The sequence below is a fragment of the Hesperophylax consimilis genome, chromosome 7 (genome assembly GCF_061612785.1).
Source record: "Hesperophylax consimilis isolate HC1 chromosome 7, BYU_Hcon_1.0, whole genome shotgun sequence".
Classification (NCBI taxonomy): Eukaryota; Metazoa; Arthropoda; class Insecta; order Trichoptera; family Limnephilidae; genus Hesperophylax; species Hesperophylax consimilis.
Genome location: NC_142842.1, coordinates 13550377 through 13576764, shown reverse-complemented (window position 1 = coordinate 13576764; position 26388 = coordinate 13550377). Strand labels below are relative to the sequence as shown.

Genomic DNA, 26388 nt, shown 5'->3' with positions numbered 1-26388 from the left:
GAAAAGAGAGTAATTTAATTTGGGAACATAATAAGCCAGAATTGAATTGTATTCAATGGTACGTTGTAAACCAAAATCCCAATAGGTAACGTAAAGTACTGCGCAAAGTTGATTGGTTTGTAGTAGGTAGCCTGCCTTTCTACTCCGATGTATTATAAAAATAATAAAAATGGTCTTGCCGCCGAAATCTTCATTGTAACTCCCTCTCTGCAATCTTCTTACATACGTGGTTCTTGAGAAATATTGGGAGATTACGACGGAGTTAATAGCGATATGCAAGTATCTTTGCCAATAATACATTTAGAATACCAACCGAATGACTTGTTAAGACAGATTATTTATTAATTTTTGGTCATTTTTGGCAAAATAATTAAATGTAGTTAAACCTTGTAAAAATCAAATTTTAGAGTTGTAGTTGTATCACTGATCACTGTCATTGTAGGTATGTAGTAATGTTGGGATTGTGTTTGCTTTATTTAATACTAGAGACGTGTAAAACTTTAATTTCAGTCGTGCCTTTGAATTTTGTGGACTCAATAATAAAAGATTGTTACGCATAAAGTCAACTGCTTCAAATAAACATTTGATTATAAAATATACCTTACAGTTTGTTTCTTGCTTAGCGAACATCAATCAAAATTTATCACAAAGCGTGCATTAATAATTAATTAATCCAACGATCTCGTCAAAGAAACAATCGAATTTGAAGGACTATTGTGATTTTATTAACGTTTTAATCGAACTTTTTGTAAAGTTTATTATTCCAATGAACTTTTCAAAAAAATCCAATTTGTGCTATGAAAGGGTTGATAAAATCTCAAATCCCGAATCCTAACAATCGAATTGATTAATATTTATTTTATTTTACGTGAATGGACCGTTTCTTGTGTGTGATTCGTGACCTGGCAGGCCATGTACTTTATCAGATCTGTCATAGCCCATTTCGAAGGGCGTGGGGTTGTCGCTGAGATAAAATACATGTTTCGATAAAAACGGTACCCAATTTGGCAGAGTGCTTTGTATCTCCAAATGTAATGATATGTGGACCGCCTTATGGTCGTTGAGCCGCATTTATCTCAATGTGGAGGCTGAGGACATATCCGCTTCCTTTATCGCAACCACATGTCTTCTGGCATAAACATCAATACAGACAAACGCGTAAAATTGTCATAAACCTTCTTATACTATAATATGGTACCATTATCGAACAACCGTTATGTTATAATATCGTTTCAAAACACTCAAATCGCTCCATTTTGTAACAAAAAACGCGGACTGCTAACGAATTTGTATAAAAATTAAAAACCTACGCTCGCTTTTAGCATCATAATATATGAAAGAGCCTGTTCTCGATGAAAACACGAAAAATCTTTAATACTTTAGAAATAAGAATAAGGATTTATCTTCTTAATATATAAACAAATCACGAGTCACTGTGGCCGTACAAGCTAATCTCCGAAACCGCCCAACCGATTTCAATGAAATTTTGTGAATGTGTATGATCAGTTCCAGCTTGAAACATATGATAGTTTTGGACCCAATAGGTGGCGCTGTTGTCGTGATCTATTTTTTTTTTTGTTTAGCTTTATTATCCGAAATTATAAAACAACAAATTTTTACTTCTCTACATCCCCCCCCCCCTTCCTCCATCATTATTTTTTGCCTATTTTAAGGATTTTTTATAGTAAAAAGTGTACTAATTCATTTTATTGACAAAAAATATTGTTCACCAAATCGCACTACACTAAATCAAATTCATAACTTTAATTTAAAACAACAATATTGTTTAGACTTAGGAATCAATCTTTATTTACCTCATGAATAAAAATTATTTTTTATTGATTATTTATTGAAAATACTTAAAATATTTAAATATTTTTTGTAATTTTTAGCTTTTACGTCCATACAGAAATAAAAAAAAACGTGCATAAAATCCAACAGAGGGCGGTGCTTAAAAAAAACATGTTTTTACCTGACATAGGGGATATCTATATAATACTAGTGGGACCGGGCAGACGTTGTCCTGCCACAGACCGCCTTCTATGTAGACCTTATTTTATACAGACTGCCTTTATCTGTCGCTGTTGTCCGATATATAATGCATTTGACATATCATACATGAGTATGTTTATTTTGAACTTTAAAAGTTAATCACGACAAAAACTCTTTTAAAAAATTAATCCATGTCATTAGTATAATTTTGGAATCAAAATGGATTCTACATTTTTAATTTTAAAATGCTTATTGATTCCACAAAGAATAACACATTTTCATCAGAATAGAAAGACATTTTCAAAAAAAAAAATTGAAAAAACCGTTAAAAATAATATCCCGCGAATATCATTATTTTTATTTTATTTGATTAAATTTTTATTGGAACATTTTTTCTTTAAATTCTGAAGGTTAATTGAAGATTTATATCACTTTTTTGATATTTTTATTGTTATATCCTTCTTCGATGATATATATGTTTGTTTTAGGAAACGTTGAAGAAAACAACAACATTGCAGAATGTAGTGTAGATGTTACCCAAAAATTACATTGAAAATTAAAAGAATCCAACCAAAATTTAAAGTTTTTGTTGCATCAGTAGAGAAAGATCTCAATTTGTCATACACATTTCGTGCGCAAATAAATTAAGATTAAGTGAATTCATTCGCAGTATCTCCAATCTACTCTAATCATTTATGTATTCTGTATATATGTATTCATGTATTTATTTTCCAATCTCTCTTACACACATAAGTACTTCAAGACGTACCATATAATATCTATCCATATATTCAGTGTTTCTCAAACGGGGGGGAAACAAAAATGTTTAGAAACGTGTATATTAACTTTAAATGTACAGTAAAGTTATGCTATAATCATGACTTTTGTATTTCAAGTACAATGCAAAACTTCATTAACAATTGAGAATATAGTTGTCTCTGTGGTGCCAATTAGTCCTTTTATATTTGATATTTTTGTGGCCTTTGTTGTCGAACGGTTAATTTTATGAAATGTAACAAATTATTATAAGCAATTATTCGCCTGAAATACATATACGAATGTAAAATGTCTCCAGAGTAAAAATAAATATACTTATATATTATGTATGCGAGTTGGTTAGTTACTTACCCGTTAAGAAGAAGCTACAAGTCGAAAATGTGTATATTCTTGGTATACCTTATATCGTAGGTAATAGGCATTAAAATCGCTTGGTAAACGAAGTTTAGAAACGTTCGATTTCAAGCAAAAAACTGGTTTTATTTATTTTATAAATAATTTTATAAGAAAGGAAAAAAGTTAATCAAATGAAACTGTCACAGATAATATTAGCTATAATAGTCTGTTTTTTTTAAGTTGTTTCCTTTATGCGTTCATACATTTCTATTGAAAAAATTTTTTTTTAGTAGTTTGCATTTATATATTTTTTAAGTAATTTATATATTTATTTGTGTTCTACTCAAGCGAAGCGATAGGAAAACCTCCAGTTTATCTAAATCATATTTTTTGTATTCATAATGTATACCAATTCGTTATAAATATTAATCAAAATAGTGATTTGGCATTAAGCTTCGCCTTAAAAGAGATATTATAAACTTATCAAAAAAAGAAAACCTTTAAATTTTTCATTTGACGAAATCAGTTTTAAAAGAACTGGTCTATTTGATGGGGGATTATCCCCAGCCTCTTGTTAAGATATCTTATGAAATCATAAGTATAGAAAGGCCAAATTCAACCACTAGCACTTAGTGCCATAAGTATGGCCTTAAGTTAATCTTTCATTTGACAAATGACCCTCGTAAAAAATGTTGTGGTAAGAAAGTATTATGGACCGCCACAGAAATCTTTCAAATAAAAAATCTTACGAGTAGTTAGGCACAGTGGCCGGAATGATTTTTCCTTTGGTGAATCTTGTAATTATCTTCTTCCTCTGAATTGTGTTTTCTGTAATGGAAATTAATGGTTTGTGCGTGACATAATTGGGTGTGTATGACGGTATAGCGACCACTCGCCGCCGCTGTATCTGTGCTATTGTGCTTTCTGTTTTTTGTTTCATGTTAATGGACTGTGTTTTAATAAAGGTTCAGAATATACAAGCAAAAGAAAACTGACTTTACAAAACAAACGAAATTTTAATATTTTTCTTTTATTCCTTTTTTATTTGGAAGGTTTACCGTTCCGTAGAGGTACCTACTCTGGTTCCCAAATCGTGGATTAAAACCTTCAATATAAAACGTTTCGTCTTCCTAAATGTGTTTGTTTTCACATAAATATTTTTTATAGATCAAAAATAGAATGATCTAATTGCATTTCCTTCTTTAGTACGTAATCCAGTTCGAAGACAAGAATTTGTTACTTTTTTTAGCTATAGTCGTGCTTGCTTAGTAAATAAATATTTTTTTAATGTATTTATTTTTTTAAATAAGTTAAGATAATGATATCCTTACTGGGATCTCCCGTGCTGAGGATTTCTTTTAAATAAATATTAAATTTTAATTATTTGAATGACATGAATTTGCTGAAAGAATTATTATACACATATAAAACTAATTAACTAACTAACCATCACGCCGTCTCCCGCAGGAGTAGACAGAAAGGACAGACTGTAAACAACTCGATCTTGGCACATATTCCTTGTTTCATTCACATTCATACATCTTCTCTTCCGACTGTTGACATGGGCGGACTCAAGTATCTTGCTCACTTGACCTTGTCATGTCTTCCTTGGGCGTGCCTGACTTTTTACACCATTCACATTCGCGTCATATACTCTCCTTTCACTCTTTTTTTCTAAATTTGCTCTACATGCCCAAATTATGTAAGCAACTTTTTCTTAATCTTACTCAGTATGCTTACAACAGTCTTGCATTCTTTGCGAATCTCCATATTTCTTTCTTTCATCATGGTTTTACAAACAAATGCTTCAGGGTTCTCGTTTCTACAGCATTCAATCTACTTTCATCTTTCCTCTGCCAGTTCCAGGCCTCACTGCCTTACATCAGAGAGGTACCAGCACTCCATTTTGGACTGCTAGCTTCGCTTATTTGGACACTTCACTTCTTTTGTTAGCGCCAACAGCGTTCAGTCTTCCATCAATGGAGTATCCTGCATTTACCCTTCTTTCAATATTTCTATCAGCCAACTCTCGTAAATATACTTCCCAAATACACAAACTCATCTACCTGCTTCAAGTATTCATTATTCACAACTAAATTTATATATCCAAATAATATATTAGTGTTCTATGAATAGTACCATTATTCCAAAACATGAGTATTATACTTACCTTATTATTATTATTGAGGTATGTTATTATAGCAATTTTGTATACTTTCAAAGTTGTTTTTAGTCCAATTTATTATTATTAGCTTCGGCAGCATAATAAATTATTGAGTGGTATCTTTTCACGTTAACCACCATTTTTCTTATTCTAATTACTTCTCTGATGGTATATATGACGATCACATTAACCGGAACAAAATCTTTTTATAAATCTTATTCGGAATTATAAAGAAGAGAATCCGAACCGATACCAGCGGCTCAGAACCAAAACTGTTACATCTGGGCCACGGCGGATGTCTCCACATATTACTTATGGCCGTTGTTCCCAACATTTCGAACGATTAATCTCAGGGTCCGATCAGCCAAGTGATTTATTCAGTAACGTTCGATTCGCCTGTTTTCAAACATCTTTACTGTTGATTATCTTAAGGGCCATGCCCACTTTCATAGACAATAAAATGACCTCAAAGTTAAAACTTTCAATGCTAAATTAACATTGACTAATTAATTATTGTGTTTATTATTAATGCATATATTTTTTAAGTACTGTAATACATAAACCGATATTTAATATTTAAGCGTATGAAATATGTTAAAAATAAAGAATTAGCTTGACTTTAATGCCATCGTGCCTTGGCCTCGCAAATATGTTTCACTCTGTTGACACTTTTTATAAGTAGTCATTTACTGAGGCAAGCTTAATCCAGTAGTTTGGCTTCCTTAAATTAGTTGATCACTTAGTTGTCACTTTTCCGTTGGAAAGAGCATAGTTGTGCGTTTGAGCAGTGTTGAACCAAAATTTCGGCTCAGCAGTTGATCAGTAGGATTGGGAAGAACGGCCGTTAGAATCACATGGTGTTACTAAATCACTTATGGTCGTTGTTCCCAACATTTAGAACGATCAATCTCAGGGTCCGATCAGCCAAGTGATTTGTTCAGTAACGTTCGATTCGCCTGTTTCCAAACATCTTTACTGTAGATTATCTTAAGTGGCCCCTCCCACTTTCATAGACAATAAAATGACATCAAAGTAAAAACTTTCAATGCTAAATTAATATTGACGAATTAATTATTGTATTTATTATTAATGCATATATATTTTTTATATACTGTAATGCGTAAACCGATATTTTATATATTTTTAAACAAGCGTATTAAATATGTTAAAAATAAAGTGTTAGCTTGTCTTTAATGCCTTTGTGCCTTGGCGTCACGAATATTTTTCACTCTGTCGACACTTTTTATAACTAGTCATTTACTGAGGCAAGTTTAATCCAGTAGTTTGGCTTCCTTAAATTGGATGATGGCTCAGTTGTCTCCTTTCCGTTGGAAAGAGCATAGTTGTGGGTTTGAGCAGTTTTGAGCATATTTACGGCTCAGCAGTTGATCAATATAATTGGGAACAACGTCCGTTAGTTATACTCACATACCTGTTATATCGTTGGTAAATAATCCTTATAAAATATTTCATTGTTAAAACCTGCCACATATTGTAATCATAAAATATAATATTCTCTCGATTTATTCTGCATTAAGTACGTCCCATTCTCGTTAGTTTCGGAAATATTATTTTCTAATCTCATTCTGAGAATTAATTAGAGAGCTTTGGTTTTAAACCTGATAAAGCTTGAGCCAATCGTAATTATTAATAACTACTACTCCGAAATCACTGTTTATCCACTTTATCAGAACTGACTCTAATATATTGTAATACTAATGGTCATCAAATACAGGAATATAAATCGTAGATTAGACAAAATCATTATATTTCCGATTGATGATAATTAGGTTGGCGTGTGTGTATTTGGAATAAACAATACAAATCAGGTTTTAGGTACATACATTATTTTAAGATGTTTATTGTAAATACAATAATTATCTTCTTTAAATTTTATAAAATTCTTATTGTGACATCTTATCGTATGGCCATTTTAACCTGCGCTCCTCATTAACCATCGCAACAAGATCTACCCAAGCTCGGGAAACAGTCAGTCAAGCAACTAATAAGATGACTGATGAGATGGAGTGCGTTGCTGAAATAATTGTCAAGCTACAAAATACAATCGGTGAGCGAAACTCCCTAATTTATAACCAAGGCGGCATCATTATTAAATTGTGTGCCAAAATTGTTCAGCTGGAAGCTGGAACGCTTAGGTACGACAGACGGACCAAACCTAGCGAGGAATCGATAACAAGTGAACCGGGCCCCGAAAAATACTGACAGCTCTGCAAAGATAAGATTGGCCCAAACGCGCGGTGACCACAGGCAAATCTAAAAATCCCGAAAAAAACTTGATTGACGAGCTCACTTATACTTCTAATAGTAAGGATAATCGCTCCTATTGTTATACAAAGTAAGTTGGAGTATACTAGTAATGCATAGACTAAATACATATATAAAATATATTCCGCTGCAACAAATCCCGAAAAAAACTTAGTACAAAGGTACCTCCAACTGGTCTCTTGACGCATCGCCTTGCGCCGCAGTGGGAGGGATATATTTATTTGTCCGTCACACTCCTGGACACTGATCCCTAGATTCCTAACCAACCCTCATACCTTGTACCTTCCCAGAACTTCCTCTTTTTCCTTTCCTTAAAAAATACCATCCACACAGCATCCAGAAAGATGACATGGGATCTGAGAAAAATTATATTCCTCAGGGCCTCCAGTGTTGGGTTAATCTAAAAAAATGTCTGCGTGTGGACGCATGGAACGCATCCGAGGTTCGTACACCATAAAGATTTACTTGAGGCAACAAATAGATTTATTTGAAATTAATAAAATACTTCGTTTTTACCACTTTTATTGTTTATTAACACAATCTTTCATGAGCTTGTAATAGAGTTGGTAATAAACAATAAAAGTGGTAAAAACGAAGTATTTTATTAATTTCAATTAAAATGGTGCCACAAAATAAGTTTGCTGTGTTAGAAGAAGAAATAGATTTAGCTTAAAAACCAGACGTAATGCAAATATCCCAATACTTAGTTTTAATATAATTCATATCTCTATTGATAGCCCATTCTTCTTGGCTATCAATAGCGATATGTCTTATACGTGCCTGAAAACTTCACTCGTACTCGTACACGTACTCGTCGCCACGATTTATTCAGATTTTTTTATTATTTTTTGAGTGAGTTAATACAAAATTTGAATATAAACATTTCATTTTGAAACTTTAAATATTTTTACAATGAACATAACATTTCTTTTTAAATACATTCATTCTTCAGACTTTCAGGCATTTCATCATACATCTTTAGTCCTTTGTAAATTAGGCAGTTCTGTGATTTTGATTTCTTCATATGTGGCAATCTAATTTTATTTACATTTCTAACTAACTAACTAACTAACCATCACGCCGTTTCCCCGCAGGGGTAGGCAGAGAGGACGGACCGCCAAACAACTCGGTCTTGGCACACACTCCTTGCCTCATTCACATTCATACATCGTCTCATACATACTCTTCTATTGTTCTGACTCTTGACATGGCCGGACTCAAGTATCTGATTCACTTGGTCGTGCCATGTCTTCCTCGGTCGTCCCCGACTTCTGCTACCATTCACATTTGCATCGTATATTCTCCTTACACTCCTTTCTTCGCTCATTCGCTCTACATGCCCAAACCATCTAAGCGTCCCTTTCTTGATCTTACTCATTACGCTTACATCAGCCTTGCACTCTTTGCGGATATCCACATTCCTCACACAATCATACATAGTTTTACCACACATACGCCTCAGGGATCTCATTTCAACAGCATTCAATCTACTTTCATCCTTTCTTTGCCAGTTCCATGCCTCACTTCCATACATCAGGGTAGGTACCAGCACTCCATTGTGGACTGCTAACTTCGCTTCTTTGGACAATTTTTTGTTAGCGCCAACTGCGTTCAGTCCTCCATTAATGGAGTTACCTGCATTTACTCTTCTTTCAATATCTCTGTCAGCCTTCCCATCTCACGTAAACATGCTTCCTAAATACACAAATTCATCCACCTGCTCCAAGTATTCCTCATTCACAACTATATTGCACACTGTTTTCGTACTTTCTCTTTCAAACACCATTACTTTAGACTTACTTACATTCATCATTAACTCATTCTTCACGCATACTTCGTTCATCCTAGACACGAGAGACTGCAGATTATCCATACTATTAGCAATCAGCACCGCATCATCAGCATACAACAGGCAACATACTTTCAGATTACTCAAATTCGCGCCCAATCCCACATTTTTCAATTCTTGCATACAATTATCCATGTATAGATTGAATAACCACGGTGACATTACGCAGCCTTGTTTAACACCTTTTGTGATATCAAACCACCCCGTAAAACCACCGTTCACCCTAACACATGCAACGCTTCCCTCATATAGAGACGCAATTGCCTGAGTCAGATTCGCATTCACTCCATACTTGGACAACACCTTCCATAGCTTTTTCCTGTCGACTCGGTCGTATGCTTTTTGTAGATCTACAAAGGCACAGAAAAGTTTCTGGTTTTTTGCCAGAAACTTCTCGGTGAGCATACGCAATGAGAAGATCTGGTCCATGCACCCCCTTCCACTCATAAAAGCACCTTGCACATCCCATATTTTATCCTTTGTTTCCTTTCTTACCCTTTCAATCAAAATTCTACCATACAGCTTGCCAACTGAACTTAGCAGGCTAATAGCCCTATGATTCCCACATTCCATACGTGACCCTTTACCTTTGTATAATGGCATGATCACTGCCCTTCTCCCAATTATGAAAATATCTATTAAAAACAATTTCATCCTTAAAATATTTTGGCATTTGGTTTTTCGTGACTTTATGCACAAAAATTAACACATTAAATAACAGTCTCTTTTTTATTGGAATCCAATTTAGCTGCTCTATCATCTGATTAATGCTTGCGTATTTTCCTTTTGCCAGTAAACATCTTATAGCTCTATTCTGTATAACATCTACTTTATTCAAATTGCCTTCATTGGCCAAATATAACATCTTCTTCGATGGCGCTACAGCCCATATCGAGCTTTGGCCTCCTGCAACATTCGCCTCCAACTCCTCCTGTCCTCAGCGGCTGACTTCCAGTTTGTCACCTGGAGAAACTGTGCTGCATCCCCTCTTACCTCATCTTCCCACCTCAGTCTGGGTCTTCCTACTTTTCTCTTTCCACCTGGGTGACCAGTCAGAATTCTTTTTGGGACGCGTGTATCCGGCATTCTCTGTACATGCCCAGCCCATCTCAGCCTGAGGAGTCTCATGTGTGCAGAGATGCTAGGGGCCTTATATATATCGTACAATTCTATATTGTGCCGGATACGCCACTGTTCGCCCTCTTTCACGGGTCCACATATTCTTCTCAGCACCTTTCTTTCAAAAGTATCCAGCATTTCAGCCATCTTTACCGTCAGTGTCAGCGCCTCACATCCATATGCCAATACAGTTCTTACAATGGTCTTATATATGGTTATTTTGGTTTTTCTGTGGACACTACGTGACTTAAACACTGGCAGCAAAGAGAAGTATGTTTTGTTGGCTGCTGTGATTCTCCTTCTGATTTCTGCTGGATCCTCATTGTTCTCTGTCAGGCTGGAGCCCAGGTAGGTGAATTGATCGACCACTTCATATGAGTAGTTGTCTTTAAATAGTGCACTACTTCTTCTTCTGTGTGAGGGGTTCCTGCTCTGTACCATCATTTTTGTTTTGTCACCATTAACTCGCAGTCCTACTTCCTGCGCCGCTGTTTCTAAAGGGTCGAAGACCTCCTTAATGGCTGAAATTGATCTTCCGACAGTGTTGATGTCGTCCGCATATCCGACAACTTGACTGCTCTTGAAACAAATATTGGAGCCAGTGTCTATTAGTGTTTTTCGTATTACATGTTCGAGCACAATGTTGAAGAGAGTGGGAGCCAGACTGTCCCCCTGTTTAAGTCCCTGTGATACTGTAAATTCTTCCGACAATTCTCCGTCTATTTTGACCTGACATCTTGAGTCTGACATTGTGGCTTTTATGAGCCTAACCAATTTAGGTGGAATCTGGAATTGTAGTAGTATGTCATATAGACACTCCCGATCTATGCTATCATATGCTTGCTTGAAATCAATGAATAGTTGGTGTATGTCTATGTCAAATTCCCAGCACTTTGCCAAGATCTGTCTGACGGTGAACAGTTGGTCTGTTGTGGATCTACCGGTGCGGAAGCCTGCCTGATACTCTCCCAGTAGGTTTTCTGCATATTTATCAATTCTTTGTTTCAGTATCATGGTGTAGATTTTATATGCTGTGCATAGAAGTGATATTCCTCCATGATTTTCGCATTTTAATTTGTCACCTTTCTTGTGAATTGGGCATATTATGCTTATTTGCCATTCCTCTGGGATTTTTTCCAGTGTCCATATTTTAGTTATTAAATTGAGTAGCAGATTTCTCAGATGCTCATTTCCATATTTGAACAACTCTGCCGGGAGGTTGTCTTTCCCAGGTGATTTGTTGTTTTTAAGTTTCTTTAGTGCAGCATTTATTTCTTGAATTGTTGGTGGGTTCGCTGATTCTTCATTACTTGATTCAGTGGGGATGTTGGTAGGGTGACTTCTCAGGTCGCTATTAGGGTTGAGAAGTTTATAGAAGTAGTTTTTCCACACTGTTTTTATTCGTTCCTTATCTGATATAATTGATCCATCAGCGTCTTTGCATAGTGTTGTATTCGGTTTGAAACCCTTCTTGAAGAAGTTTACTCCCCTATATGCTTCTCTAGGATTATTGTTGACAAAGTCCTGTTCCATTTTTAGCAGTATATCATTCAAGAATTTTCTTTTCTTTCCCCGTATCAGCTTATTCGTTTCTTTTCTCGCTTGTTCGTACGCCTGTCTTTTGTTTCTTGTTGACGTTTCCAAGTACTTCTTTCTGAGTATATTCTTTTCAGCTATCTTTCTTTCACACTCTTCATCAAACCACGGGTTCCTGGGCTGTCTGGGCATGTTTCCGACACTTGATTCCACTGCTCTTACAATTGCTTCTTTTATATCATTCCAATCTTTTTCGAGTGATTCTTGGGAGTTCTGCTCAGTGATCTGATCTGGTAGGCTATTTACAAGGGCGTTGTGATACTGCTCTTTGCCTTCTGGTGTTTTTAGAGCTTCCGTATTGATTTTTGGAATAGTTGGTGATTTCGTGTCCTGTTGTTTGCAATTCGGCTCCTATAGGTGGCCACCACCATGTAGTGGTCTGAATCACAGTTGGCACTCCTATACGTCCTTAAGTTTGTGATGCTCGTTGCCCCCCTTCTTTCTATCAGGACATGATCAATTTGGTTATGGTGTCTACCATCTGGCGACGTCCAGGTCCGTTTGTGTATGTCTTTTCTTGGGAATTGAGTCGAGGCTACTATTAGGTTTCTTGATTCTGCGAAATCAATCACTCGGGTTCCGTTATTATTAGCGTGCTTGTGTAGACTGTTCATTCCTGTAATGTGTTGGAGCAGAGGATCCTGTCCTATCTTGGCGTTAAAGTCCCCAATTACCATCTTAATGTCGTTCGATGGTAATGTGTCGTAAACCTGTTCGAGTTTCTGATAGTATGTATCTTTCATTATGTCCTCTTTATCTTCCGTTTCAGCATGTACGTTGATCAATGTTACATTGAAAAATTTCGTTTTTATGCGTAAGCTGCACATTCTTTCATTAATGGGTTTAAAGTCTAATATGCATTTTCCCATTTTCCGGTCCACAATGAAGGCCACTCCGAATTTATGGTGTCTTTCATTTCCACTATGCAGTATCGTATGCGTTCTTGTGTCAAATGGCTCAGATCCTATCCATCTGGTTTCTTGCACCGCCATTATGTCAATTTTATATTTCGTCATCTCCCTAGTGATCTCTCCTAGGGCTCCACTTCTATACAGCGTCCTTGCGTTCCAGGTAGCTATTTTCAAGTCCTTATTTCGTTTGCCGGGTCTTTTCCTAAGTTCAGTTGTTGTCCGAGGCTCTGTGTTAGGATTCGTAATAGCGTTGCTTTTACAGGGAGAGGTTATTAGCCTCTCGCCCAACCCCCTTCCAGGAGGGCCAGGGTTTTTCTGTAGGGGTTTCCATCCCTTAGCTGGGGGGTTCCGGTTTTATGGCGCCGGAGATTCGCCATTCATCCTCTCCTATCTGCTATGGCTGATGGTATTGCCGTTGGCCACATTGCCCAGGGCTCGCGGGGCTTAAGAGACCACTCGTGGACGCTAGGAGTAGGACTATTGGTAGTGTTGCTGATGGAATGCAACAGTGGCGTTACACGGTATTTGATGAGTGACACATTTTTCCCAGCAAAAAATGCGTCTCCGTGACCCTACCAAACTTTGAGCCCCCAAAATATAACATAGTAGAGAAATAATCTAAATGTGGAGAAATGTGGAGATGTTCTAGTATAGCATAGTACGACACGAGGAATGGCGCTGTTCAGTGAAATTGCTGAAACAGAAGATGTATTTAAATCCACTGTAAATTAAGAGCTTTAAGACTTTTTTGTATAATTATCTTCAGTGTCAGAATGAGAAGATTGTACAGTTATTAGATGAATATTCTAACGTACATTGAAAAAAATTTACATCACCCAGATTAAAGACCACGATTCAAAATCAAAGCTTGAAATGGCTTTAGCCATGTGAAGTATCCAAATATGAAGTGCGAGGTACTTCCCACCCTCTCTCAGACAGTCCTTTCTGCGTCACAACATTTCGCTAAATAACATATATGTAGTATGCAAAGGCGATGGCGATGTAACATTTGAAATCGGGCTGTTAACAATTGCACTCCTTATGTAGATCAGTGAATGATCTCGTATAATAATGATGGGTAGCTTTACAATAATAACACTGGAGTGAAGGTACACTATTTACACGTTTATTGTAGCACTACTCGTACTGTTACTTATAAGGAAGCTACTGGTACTATTCGGCCTAATCATGCTGTCTCTTTCATACACGAATGTCTCCTTCATACTTTCAGACATACGTTCAGTAAGAAGGAGATTTTTTAACTTTTTATCAGTGTTTACGGGCATTTTTTTTATCGCTTATAAAGAGAATTATAAAAAATGATATTCTACTCGTAGTATTGTACGTAGTACATATAACACATATGATTTTGCATTACTTCGTAGTGCTTCGCCTTAGTTTTAAGATTTGCTGTTAATTTTCACCAAATAATATAAATAAAATATCACAAATAAGGATGCCATGTCCCAGTTGGTCATCTACCAGATCCACGGCTACAGCAGTTGAAAAATAATGTCAAAAACATCAAATATTCATATTCCATAAAGTTTTCTCTTTGGTTTATTTGTGATTTTGCAATTTTAGATTTTTCTTTCAGCAAAAAAAAACAGACAAAACCTTCGAGCTACTCTAAGCAAAACTTACAATGATAATATTATTTAATTCAGTGTAACGGAGCGGTGGAAACACAGGATTAATATAACTCGATAACATAAAATACCAGTTTCCTATGCAAAAAAATAACTGAATTAAAATAACACATTTTTTTCACATCTGCAACAATGACGAACACTGTAATGCTGTCCGAATTGTTGGCTGAAGGAGGAGGTAGCCCAACATGGCATCATACCCCAAAAATCACTACATTTATGAAAAACTGTCCATAAAATTGTGTATTTTCACTCCCCAGGGTCAGAAAGGCGACAAAGGCGACAAAGGTGACCGCGGCTTCGACGGGACAAACGGCGTGGACGGCCTGCCCGGGATACCCGGAGTCGCGGGGCCCCCGGGTCCCCCCGGGGCGACCTCGGGGCCCGCCAAGGAGTACGTGCCCGTGCCCGGCCCGCCCGGACCCCCGGGGCCTCCAGGCATCTCGCTGGAGGGGCAGAAGGGCGAACCCGGAATGACCATGCGAGGGCATGTCTATGGAGACGCAGCCCTAGGGCCCTACGGTAGAACAGGTGAGATAAAAAATAACCATTCAATAATTTTGTATCCATAAATACCTCGCTGAACAATATCAAGCGGCATGTAGTATTTTAGTATTAATACTAGGGCAGATTCCTTGAAAAATCACGGTATAATCCGAATTATTGCAAAATCAGTTACATTTTTTTTTAAATAAGATCATTGAACTAGAGTTGCGCAGGACGCACAGAAAACCGAAATTAATTTTTGATGATGATTGATGATTAAATAGTGAATTACTTTATTTATTAGCTGTATTAAATATGGTTACGATATTTCTTTACCTGTCTTAAATATTAAGTTAAATTTAAGATAGTATTTCTACAAACATAACATTTGAGGATCTTCTTGTTAGAGCTTCTTACATCTGGAACAATTATAATATATTTGTATGGATTTCCTTACACACATATTTCAAATAACAGGACGTTGTGTTAGTGGACAATATAATATATTCATTACCACCCAGTAGAAAGACCACCATTCAGAATTGAATTGTTTCTTGTAAATAGCTTTAGCTATATGTAAGTTTTAGTGGTCAGATCTTAAAATTCAGACACTTCCTAAACTACTACATCTAATACTTCTCTTTCCATACTTCAATCAGTCTCGCAACATTATTGAATATCCCTGTCGAAGACTTAAAATACAATTTCTTATTAAGTACTCTAAAAATACATACATTAGAAGATAGACGTAAAATAAACGATTTAACGTTCTTATTCAAAATACTTAACTCTAAATTCGACTGTTGTGAACTCCTGCAACTTATAAACATACATACACCCACAGTAACAACACGACAAAATACAATATTCTACAGCAGCACACATAAGCGTAACTACATTGCCCACTCTCCGATACAACGACTTCACACCATGGGAAATCATTACTTGGTTGATGTTGACATATTCAATACCAACTTGGCAAGTTTTGTGGATCATTTGAAACATTTATTTCAACAATACTCCTAAACACATCATGTAAACCTACAAATAGCTGTAATTTTCTGTTTTTGTTTATTGTGTTTGTATAACTTGTTGTATAGCTTTTATCAAATGTAATTTTATTCTTATTTTTTATGTTTCAAAGTATCTGTCAAATTAAAATTATACTACCAACCATGTAAAAGCCCTGGGCGTTAAATAAATAAATAAATAAATTACACAAAAATTTAGATGCCATAGCTCTACAGGCTTCTTACAGTTGTAATCCTGTGCTGTTTCACATGAAAACAATATTTTGTTTAAACTTTTGCTGTGTTGATACATGGTACAGCATAAAACTGTACCAACACAGCAACAGTTGGAAATATGTAAATATATTATTTAAACTGTTGTTGTGTTGGTACAGCATAAAACTTCTTTGCAAACTAGTTCAGCTTAAAGAGCAAATATAATATTCCTTAATTTATTTTATTAAATGATAGTCTTTATAGTTACAATGAAAAGAGAAAATTTTAAACTTCAGTCCGTAAAGTCGTATTTTCCCGGTGGCAATAATTCTTTCAGTGGGTTTGGCACGGGGATAGTTTAAACCGTAGGATATTTGTTACGGTTTATTTTCAAAGTGCCTACTAAAGTCTCAAATTCCTTCTTAAAAGGAATCTAGTTCTTTGGCGCATTTTAAAGCGACTTGCGTTTATATATTTTTTAAGAATGATTATAAATTCCACGTTTATCTACGTAGGTAGTAGGTACCAACTGTGCTTCACTGTCCAAAATGTTAACGTGTTAGATTAGTAATATTGATTTTGACTCCTCTTACAAATGATTTATGTGTGTAAAAAATATTTTATTGAGTACCTATAAACTCTCATCGATGTCAAATATATTTGAACCGCTGACATGACTTTACTAAATGTGACGATTAAACTACTTAAAATAGTTGTAAAATGTAAAATTATCTGTTTTGTTCGATGCAACGAGAATAAAACAATAAATACGTGTACCTTACATTACAAAAAGAAGTACAGACTGCCTTGGATGAGAACTCTTATACGTTTTCGGTATGTATAAATGTATGTTGCGTCATGTAGGGACAGTCGTGGGCTTTTAGAATCATTTAATAGTAGCTTTGTTTAAATAAAAATAGAGTCTTGACGTGAGAACCGATAGAAAGACCCATCTGGTCCTTAATACGTTTTGGGAAAGTGCCCTCGACTATACTTTACATTAAACTGTTTAAAGAGTATTTATTATGCGCATCAACCTGTATCTAATGCCGATATTTTTAAATTTTATCTGTACGAACTAGTAGACTCCTACCCATGCAAATAAAACAAAAATATCTTCGCAACTTCTGAAACTATGTACATTTTGGAAACCAGATCAATTAAAACTAGCAAAGAGCAAATTCTATTGGAATACCTGGATTAAAATTGTTTAATCGGGATTGAAATTTAATAAATTTAGAAAATTAAATTAAAATTCACAAGAACTTAATTAATGAATAACTTGTTCAAATTTGTACTGAATTACTGAATTTTCCAAACAAAAAAATAATTCGAAAAAAAGGAAAATCACACTACAATTACTTCATTCTAATTATAATCCTTCGAAGAAGTGTTGAAATTAGTGATTTAAAATATACCAATACTTCAAACAGCAAGCTTCATTGCTGAGATTACTGATTTTAAGATAACATATAATTTTTTTTTTAAGTAACAACTGTTTAAGCTGACGACTAGAAAATTTTACGTTAATTTTCAAACATAATGACTTTGCACCAAACATTTGGGATAAAGATATTTCAAATAACAGTTTTCACATCGCGTTGCATCTCGAGTTGTTCATGTAATAACCAAAATGTATGAAAGCGCAATATCTATGCGCAATCTACAGAAATAATACAATAAATCCGTTCCACTAGAATTGGCTCTACACTGAATTTTCTGTCGGTACATACTAAAACATCTTTTGGAAAAAAAATAAATTTAATTAAAAAATATATTTCTTTTATATAAAAACATAAATATGTCATACTAAAAAAACTAATTACAATAAAAATGTTTTCTTTTTAATGCAACTACCCAATTCAATAGAGAAAAACGTTTCTCATGTTTGAGTTGGGGAGTAGTGCCATTACAAACAGGGTTGAGAAAAGAAAGAAAGTTTTTATTTATGAAGTAAGAAATAAACAAAATGTATATAGCATGATAACAAAAGTATAGATAATGAAAATAGACTAAAATAGCAGTTACTAAATTAGATACACATTAAATTCAGAGAAATTTAATTTTATTTATTTACATTTAACATTAATTTGAGAATAGTAGTAAAATTAAAATAATATTATTACATTTCGATTAACTAATATAACTATTTGTATCAGGCTCCAGTTTTATGTAATTTTTTTCAAAATTATATTCAACTTTTGAATAACTTACTTAAATTTAAAAAGATGGTTAAGATGTTTATGTTGACAGAGGATTGCCATAATATTTTTTTATCCTTGTACTTCCTTAAATAATAAGATTTTGTATAAGTTCCATGTGCTAAAAACAGAGTGTCAACCTAGTTGTTATTATTACTTTGTTTCTTCATGGGAATAATGATTTATTTATGGTTCGTATATTGTTACCATGTACCACAAAGTACCCCAACTGGACTCATGTAACATGTTTTTATTCTTTTTTGAATAACTTAATGAGTAAAACCTCAGATTTTAATATTTAATTACTGAAGACAGTATTAGCGATTCATAAACGAAAATTTGAAATAGAAAAATCATAAAAAGATACGGTAACATCTAGGGCTTCCTGGGTTCACATCCTATCTTTTCTGTTTCGTTTAGGAATCGCTAATATTGTCTTCAGTAATTAAATGTTTTTTTTCGTTTCGTTTTTCTTTTTGTGTTCATTTATGTAGTGATTAATTTATATCGCTTCATTCAAATGTGTAATGTGTTAACCTAGATACAGGCTATTGGCTATAAGTCCTGGTAAGGTTAATTATTATGCGAATAATTAGGCTTTGAGTTCTCAAGAGCTTTTGCTTTAAATTAATCCTTCATTTTTAACGTTGGAAGGGTTTGTTTGGAAAATCCAGACAAGCGATAAAATATCTACTAATATAATAATATTCTTAACAGAAAAATTCCATTTCCATTTTTAAAATCGAAACTGATTATTTGGGAATTAAACATCAATCCTCATTGATGTTTAGAAGAGACACGAAGCAAAAAAAAATGGTTCCACTTTTTTTACCCCAAATTAGTCCATTTTTATCTCCAACTCTCTAACTCTAACTCGAAACTACCGAATCCGGTCTCCGCGCACTGCTGCTATGTGATAATAGAGAAACAGGTTTTGACGAGATATTAGTATGCAATAAAGCTTCTATCACCTCCATGACCCGTGATTTTTCTTTGGTCTGCGGTAATTGTAATAATAAACAACAAAAAAACGAAATTTGTTACACGTATTATTTATAAATGTTTCATATGTATTATTTATAAATGTGTCACATGGATTATTTATAAGTTTTTTGCTTGTATTATTTATAAATGTGACACTTGTTTTATTTATAAATGTGTCACATATTATTTATAAGTGTGTCACATGTATTATTTATAAATGTGTCACGTGTATTATTTATAAATGTGTCACGTGTATTATTTATAAATGTCTCACATGTATTATTTATAAATGTATCACGTGTATTATTTATAAATGTGTCACATATTATTTATAAGTATGTCACATGTATTATGTATAAATGTGGCACATATTTTATTTAAAACTGTGCAAGACACTAAATTAAATTAATTAATCCGATTTCAGGCCACATATTGAACGATAGCTAACGAAATGTTAAAAATCTTAAAATCGCTTATACAGTTTTACTATTCTAAAACCATTTACCTCTTTACTCACAAAATACCAATCAGCTAACACAATAGAACACCCACTAAAAGTAAATGAACAAAACATTTGGACAAAGAAACTTCACAGCAATAAACATCATGATAGAAATTTCTCCTGTAAAAATCTAGGAAACTTGTTTAAAATCACAAAAAACTTAATATGTGGGACAGATGTGGAACAATATTAATAACCAACTATCAAAAATACAATACGCAGTAGATACATTTTTAAAAAATAAAACCAAAAAAAATAGAATGTATATATTCAAAATATCCTATGCATGTGTAACATGTGAGAAGAATTTTTCTCTTATGGATTATAAGTAAATTAATAAAAGCCATGTAAAAATGCTACATTACATGCCTTTTTCCTTGCGTATCCTGGGCCATGAAATAAATTTTCGGTTTGTACAAAGAGAAACGTTAATTTTGTCGTAAGTAAAATTATACGTCCCTACGATTTATACGGGTATTTTGGTTTTTCACGAGAATTATGCTAAGTTACTAACATTAATGCTAATGTATGCTAAGAGACCTGGGATTTTAGACATAGGTAATTCAACCTTTTCTTTCTTATTAATAGCAAATTAAAATTGTTTGAGTAAACACGTTAATTCGCTATTTTAATATTCTGAATTGATTAGCAGTGGTTTGTGCCCACATTTAAAGTGCCTTAGAATGAATGTTTGCTCATAATGTAACGTTTCATGTTCATAATGTTTTTGACATACAGAAATCAGACTAAACTTTGTGGCATTACCTTCGTCCAGACGTACAACCCACTAGCAAAGAAATAATTCAGCTGTCAAAAGGGCAAAATAGAGTGTATGAAATCAATTGTCACTATAAGAATGTATTTGAGCCTTCCCATTAATGTTCAACTATTTATAAGTAACTTGCTAGTTGAAAACGGTTCACGTGCGTTATGTGAGCCTTCTGGACGAATCTATTTAATTAACCCACTTAAGATAAAGAGAAATTAAAAAATTATTTATTTTATTAATTTTCGAGAAATAGACAGCTAACATTTTATTAATTTGTACGTATTGAGTAGGTAGCCAAAATTAAACCAATTATATATTTCCTCCTTGTGACTTTACCTTCTAATAAGACAACAAACTAAAAAACAAAAATTATATAAAACAAAAAATCGCTCATTGTATGTTAGAATTATTGTATTTTTAACAGCCATATCACCAAATCTATCTCCAAATAATCAGTATTCCTAACTATGCATTATTTTTTTACCATGTATTTACTAAGAGGAAGTATTTTTATATTTCTCATTTTAATTTTTAAAAATATGTCTTTGTTACGCTGCTTTTCTAACCTGGAATAACAAAAGCTTCCAAGAGCCCACTTGACGAACTGAAAGCTCTAAAAGATCTCAAAGATCTGAAAGATTTCAAGGAAGCTGTTACAAATGGTAAGCCAACTAATTTGCTCAAATCCAGGACGAATCTGTTATTGTTTTACTGAATTAATCGGTTAAAAGTTTTTAGGGCTTAGTTACTATATTGTACCTTGTGAAAGCAAGAGATAACAACTTGAAAATCTTATTGAGTTTGTTATTTATAATTGGATTTTGTTTGATGATTAATTCATTACTTTTTGGGACTATTTACAAATCATTTATGTACAATTCAAAACAATCAAAATCCCAGAAAATAAAAACTAAGCGTTAACTACGCTTTATAGTTCATTAATTTATTTATTTATTCGTGCCTTGAAGGCTTTTACATGTATATATTGTTGTAGCTTAGATCTTTAGGAGTACAATAATAAATATATTACCTTATGTAAGTAACAAAATAAACTGAGTATGAACGATAAAAGCAAGTACAATACAAGTTATCGTAGTGAATTCTATTGTACAAAGGAGTTCAGTAATTATATGATATAATAACAAGAGTACTATGAAAGCAGTTACAAAGAAATATATAGTAACTTTGTTGATATTTATAAAAATTAACATGATCAGTTTGTTGTAAAGCGTGATTGTATTTAAATAACCTTTATTACGCCATATTGGGTGTTTTTCAGAAGATATCTAAATTAATACAGTGATAAAAGGTGCACATGAAGAAGCATGAAAGATATTAAAATATTGTTGGGAAGTAAGTTAGCTAAGAGCTTCACAGATGCACTCATAGAGGGCAATGCATGGAGCTTGCTTGGAAGTCCGCAAGATGGCAGCTAGTAGTCAGTAGTCGCTAGGGCCAGTTAGAATGCTCCCAGATAAACTTGGTGTTCTCAGATCTCATTTAGCCAGCTCCTAGTTAGGTCGACTATCGAGTCACCATTGTAATACGCAAAGTATATAATAAATCCCTGATTTAACACAGAGAACCTATTCTTTAAAATTTCCTTCCACGACGAGTTGGAGAACTGTTTGTGGGAACACAACAGATATATATCGAAAGAAGTACAATAGAGTTTGATAAGTGTATTATACTAATATAATAATATAGTTTAAGTAAGTTTACATGCAAAAAACCTAGAAATTGTTGTTAATCAAACATTTAAGATTCTCCACTTAGCGTCAATACCGAGTGGCTGTTACCGTAAAATGACAAATCGTGTCTAATTTTGCGTTATAATGTTGCGCGTCCTTCTTCTTTATCCAATTTATCTTTACAGTTTTCTTCATTTCACAAATCAATGGTCGCTAAATGAGGAGAAACCGCAACACATTAACTCAAAAAATAATCATGAATCACCAAAATACTTTGGCGTAAAAATTTCAAAACCAATAATGTATTTCAAATGAAGCGATTTCCTGCCACAAAAAGCAAAACCAGCACTCAAATCGAAACACGAAAACCTTTTCTCTATGCAAATCAACTCAAACGATGCAGACGTATTTTGTATTATTTATTTTTATTATACACTCCGCAGCTTGGTGGGGAAATATTATGTTACTTTCACTAAAAAGCATCTCTGAGGTGATTTGTTGGTTGTAGGAATATGTTTTAACCTGTGGGCCCTCCTTATGTGTGTGACAAAAATACGTCAAACAAAAGTGAGGCATTCATGTTCTTTCATTCATCTTTTGACAAATATTTTGATGTTATATTCACCCCGTCTTTTGAATATTGCGGTGTTTCAGATACCCTAGTCAAAGAGTAACACGGGAAAATAAACGTAGAGATAAACCTCTTAAAAGAGGTTAAAAAGGTTAAAATATTTGAACGTACGGGTAAATTAATATTTTTTATTCCGGTTGGTCTATTTTTTATTCAAAAATCATTTAGACTAGACTGAATTAACAAACATATTCATAATGTACATGATAACTTAAAAGAGGGGAGATGAGGCCACCTCCGTGAACTCTTCCCTTATGGGGCCTTCACGGAAATGAAGAGGAGAGATGAATAGTTTTTTCATTTGAAGTAGGTATAGCTTAAGCCATGGTATAGCCAAAATCTCTCGATCATGACGTAATCCCTCAAAATTTAGAGCAGGGTATATTCCGCACCCTTCAAGTTCAAATAAATAATTTTTAATGTTATAACGGAGATAAAAATATGAAGTTTTGGCTAAGTGCAAATTTCACTAAACTAATACTTTATCTATACCTACCGGACCTACATAAAGCCTATAATTTTATAAACACTTCGTTTATTTAAAATATCAACCAGTTTCTGAACTTTGATATGTCAGGACATTGCTTAACTTTGTTTCTTGATTTGTATTGATGTCATAAAAAACGTCTCTACCTAAAATAAAATTTTCGAATCATACATTAACCCCTAGAGCAATTTTTGAAGATGTACAGACAGACATCAAACATCCATAGAGTATGTTTGGGAGATATTTCTCCCAGCGTCACACGAACTTATGAAAGAGTATCTATGATTTTAACTGTGTTACAAAGACAGAACCCCACGTTTTATATTTTCTTTTAAAAGTTTACCATATACGCAAGAAACAGCATCTAGCATTTAAAAAATATTTCTAGGTTTATTTAACGAAAACAAAAAATTAAATGACAATTAGTATTATTTGTGTTTGCATACAAAAATTTAGTAGTTATAATTGCATATGTCGATTTGTAATACTAAAATCTGAGAGAGTCTTTAATCTGCTTTCAAAAACACCAAATTTATCTGGAATCGAATGTAATACGAAAATATTTCCCTCCGTGCAATCCGCAATTCGACAGTTCGCTTAAGAGAAATACATTACGAAATATCTCTATGAAGCTGTAAGGGTCAACGTACCACAATTATTACATATTATGTATTACGTAAGAGTTTCGGAAGCAAAAATATTCTTGGTTTCCATTCCTTGTTTGCTTTTGCACGTCTTATAAAGTTATTTACTTATTTCCCTGAAACGATCACCATTTTTCATCTGTCAAGTGTGATAAGTATTATATTTGTATTCTGCGTACAGGTCCCCCGGGTCCCCCTGGTCCACCAGGTCCCCCCGGCAGTAGCAGACAGCAGCCCCAGGCACCGGAGGAAGAGCCTCAAGGAAGAATGGTTCCTGGAGCTGTCACATTCCAAAACACAGAGGCTATGACCAAGGTATGTTTTCATAAGGTTTTTTTTAATATTTAACATTTGGTACGACCGTATACAGTATATAACAGTTTGGTTCTAGAGTTGTAATAGCAGTTAGTTTAAAGTTTCCCCGAATTTCAACACATTTTTATTTGCATCGGTATTTTTCTATTGGAAACTATAAAAGATTAATAATGTAATATTTTTGTATCGGTAAATTGATATTTCAAAGTCTAATTTCTTTTGATGTTAATGACGTTGCTAGCTGAAATTGTAGTTGCATAGACACACCAGACTGGAAAAACTGCGTGAGCTTTTCTGTGTGAATTTTCCACAAGAACTGCTCCCATTTTCCAGAACAAGTTGGACCATAACATCCTCAATTTGGATATTTGTGAAGCTAAATGGTATGAGATGGGAAAGAAGGAGCTTAGAAAGTACCTACATACTTCTCTTTTCAGATTTGCACGGCTAAAGCCATTTCAAGCATCGTTGCGATTCTGAATGATCGTCTTTCACCGGGGAGATACTCAGAGTATCTTTCACTCTTTGTGTACTTTCTAATGTGATATTTAAACAGGTTTTCTGCTTTACAGTTTTAAGGTCCTCGTTGAAAACGTGTTTGAAATTCAACCGGAAACGGTTCCGCAACTTACCGGATATAAATTAAAACGTTATGACCACTTCAACACGGAGGTCAAAATTAAAGCTATTACATTCCGTGTAAAAGGGATTTTTAGTTTGCTGAATGGGCATGTTGAGAACGCTTTATGAGGTGTCAAGTTCTTTTACCACAAAGTTGAAATATTTTTCACTCACGTCGTTACTTAATACACCAGTTGATGAAAGTAATAGTAATCTTTACTACAACGAGTAAATGGGTGAATTAATTTTATTAAATTCCTTAATTACCTAATTAAATGTAACATAAGTTTTAATGGTAATTGTCTATGCAGTGGTAAAGCATTCAAAGGGCTTCAGGTTTAAATCACGGTTACATGTTTGTATTAGAATAAACTAGATGATTGCTTATTGGCTGATCAGTAGGTCACGTTCACGTGAACACAAATTGTCATCATAAATCTGGACCTATTCTGCCCTCAGGGAATTATTTGCTTGCCAGTGTTACTAAATACATAAATATTCATAGCGTTATTACAATACGATTTTTTCTGCTGTTCACGGAATTAATAATAAAGCTTTGGATTTTTGCATGGGTTTCACGGAATTAATAATAAATCTTTGGATTCTATCTATGCTGTTCACGGAATTAATATTGAAGCTTTGGATTTTTCTATGCTATTCACGGAATTAATAACAAAACTTTGAATGTTTCTCTGCTGTTCACGGAATTAATAGTAAATCTTTGGATATTTTCGAATTTGCTGCCATTCAATTTTCTGAAAGTTGATAATAACTATTCTCTCGGAAATCGCGATTTGTCTGCTGAATGCACATTATTTAAAGGGACAGTTTTTTCATGTACTAGTTACTAGGTCATTGTTTATTTATCAAATGTTACAGTATAACAATACCGTTTTATGAAAATTTTACAAAAAACGATAAAAAGTTCGATGAAGAAAATGTAAAAGCAATTGAGTCTCAAAATTTTACTTTTCATGATAACGTAAATATTATAAATTGCATGCACTGCCGCAGGGGCCTCGAATCGTAAATTTTAATTAAATGCCTCCGCACGAGGGACCGATAGTTGAAGTACCTCCAGGCCGCGAAAGCCTTGCAGCAACGTAGTTCTGTTACACGTAGTTCCTGAGAAATATGTCTGTGTTAACCAGC

The 26388-nt window shown here is 34.0% G+C and overlaps 1 protein-coding gene across 11 annotated transcripts in view; it reads left to right on the top strand.

Moving 5' to 3' along the window:
- Mp (collagen XV/XVIII-type protein multiplexin) overlaps nt 1–26388 on the top strand; it is an 895293-nt gene that overhangs the window by 820562 nt on the left and 48343 nt on the right. For 8 of the 11 annotated variants that reach the window (XM_089633234.1, XM_089633232.1, XM_089633230.1 and 5 more), the window contains 3 exons: nt 14940–15210; nt 21429–21509; nt 24482–24615. In XM_089633234.1, coding sequence (XP_089489360.1) covers nt 14940–15210; nt 21429–21509; nt 24482–24615 — 486 coding nt within the window. The remainder of the gene's footprint in view (nt 1–14939; nt 15211–21428; nt 21510–24481; nt 24616–26388) is intronic. The other 3 variants (XM_089633235.1, XM_089633236.1, XM_089633240.1) reach the window with 1 other exon arrangement.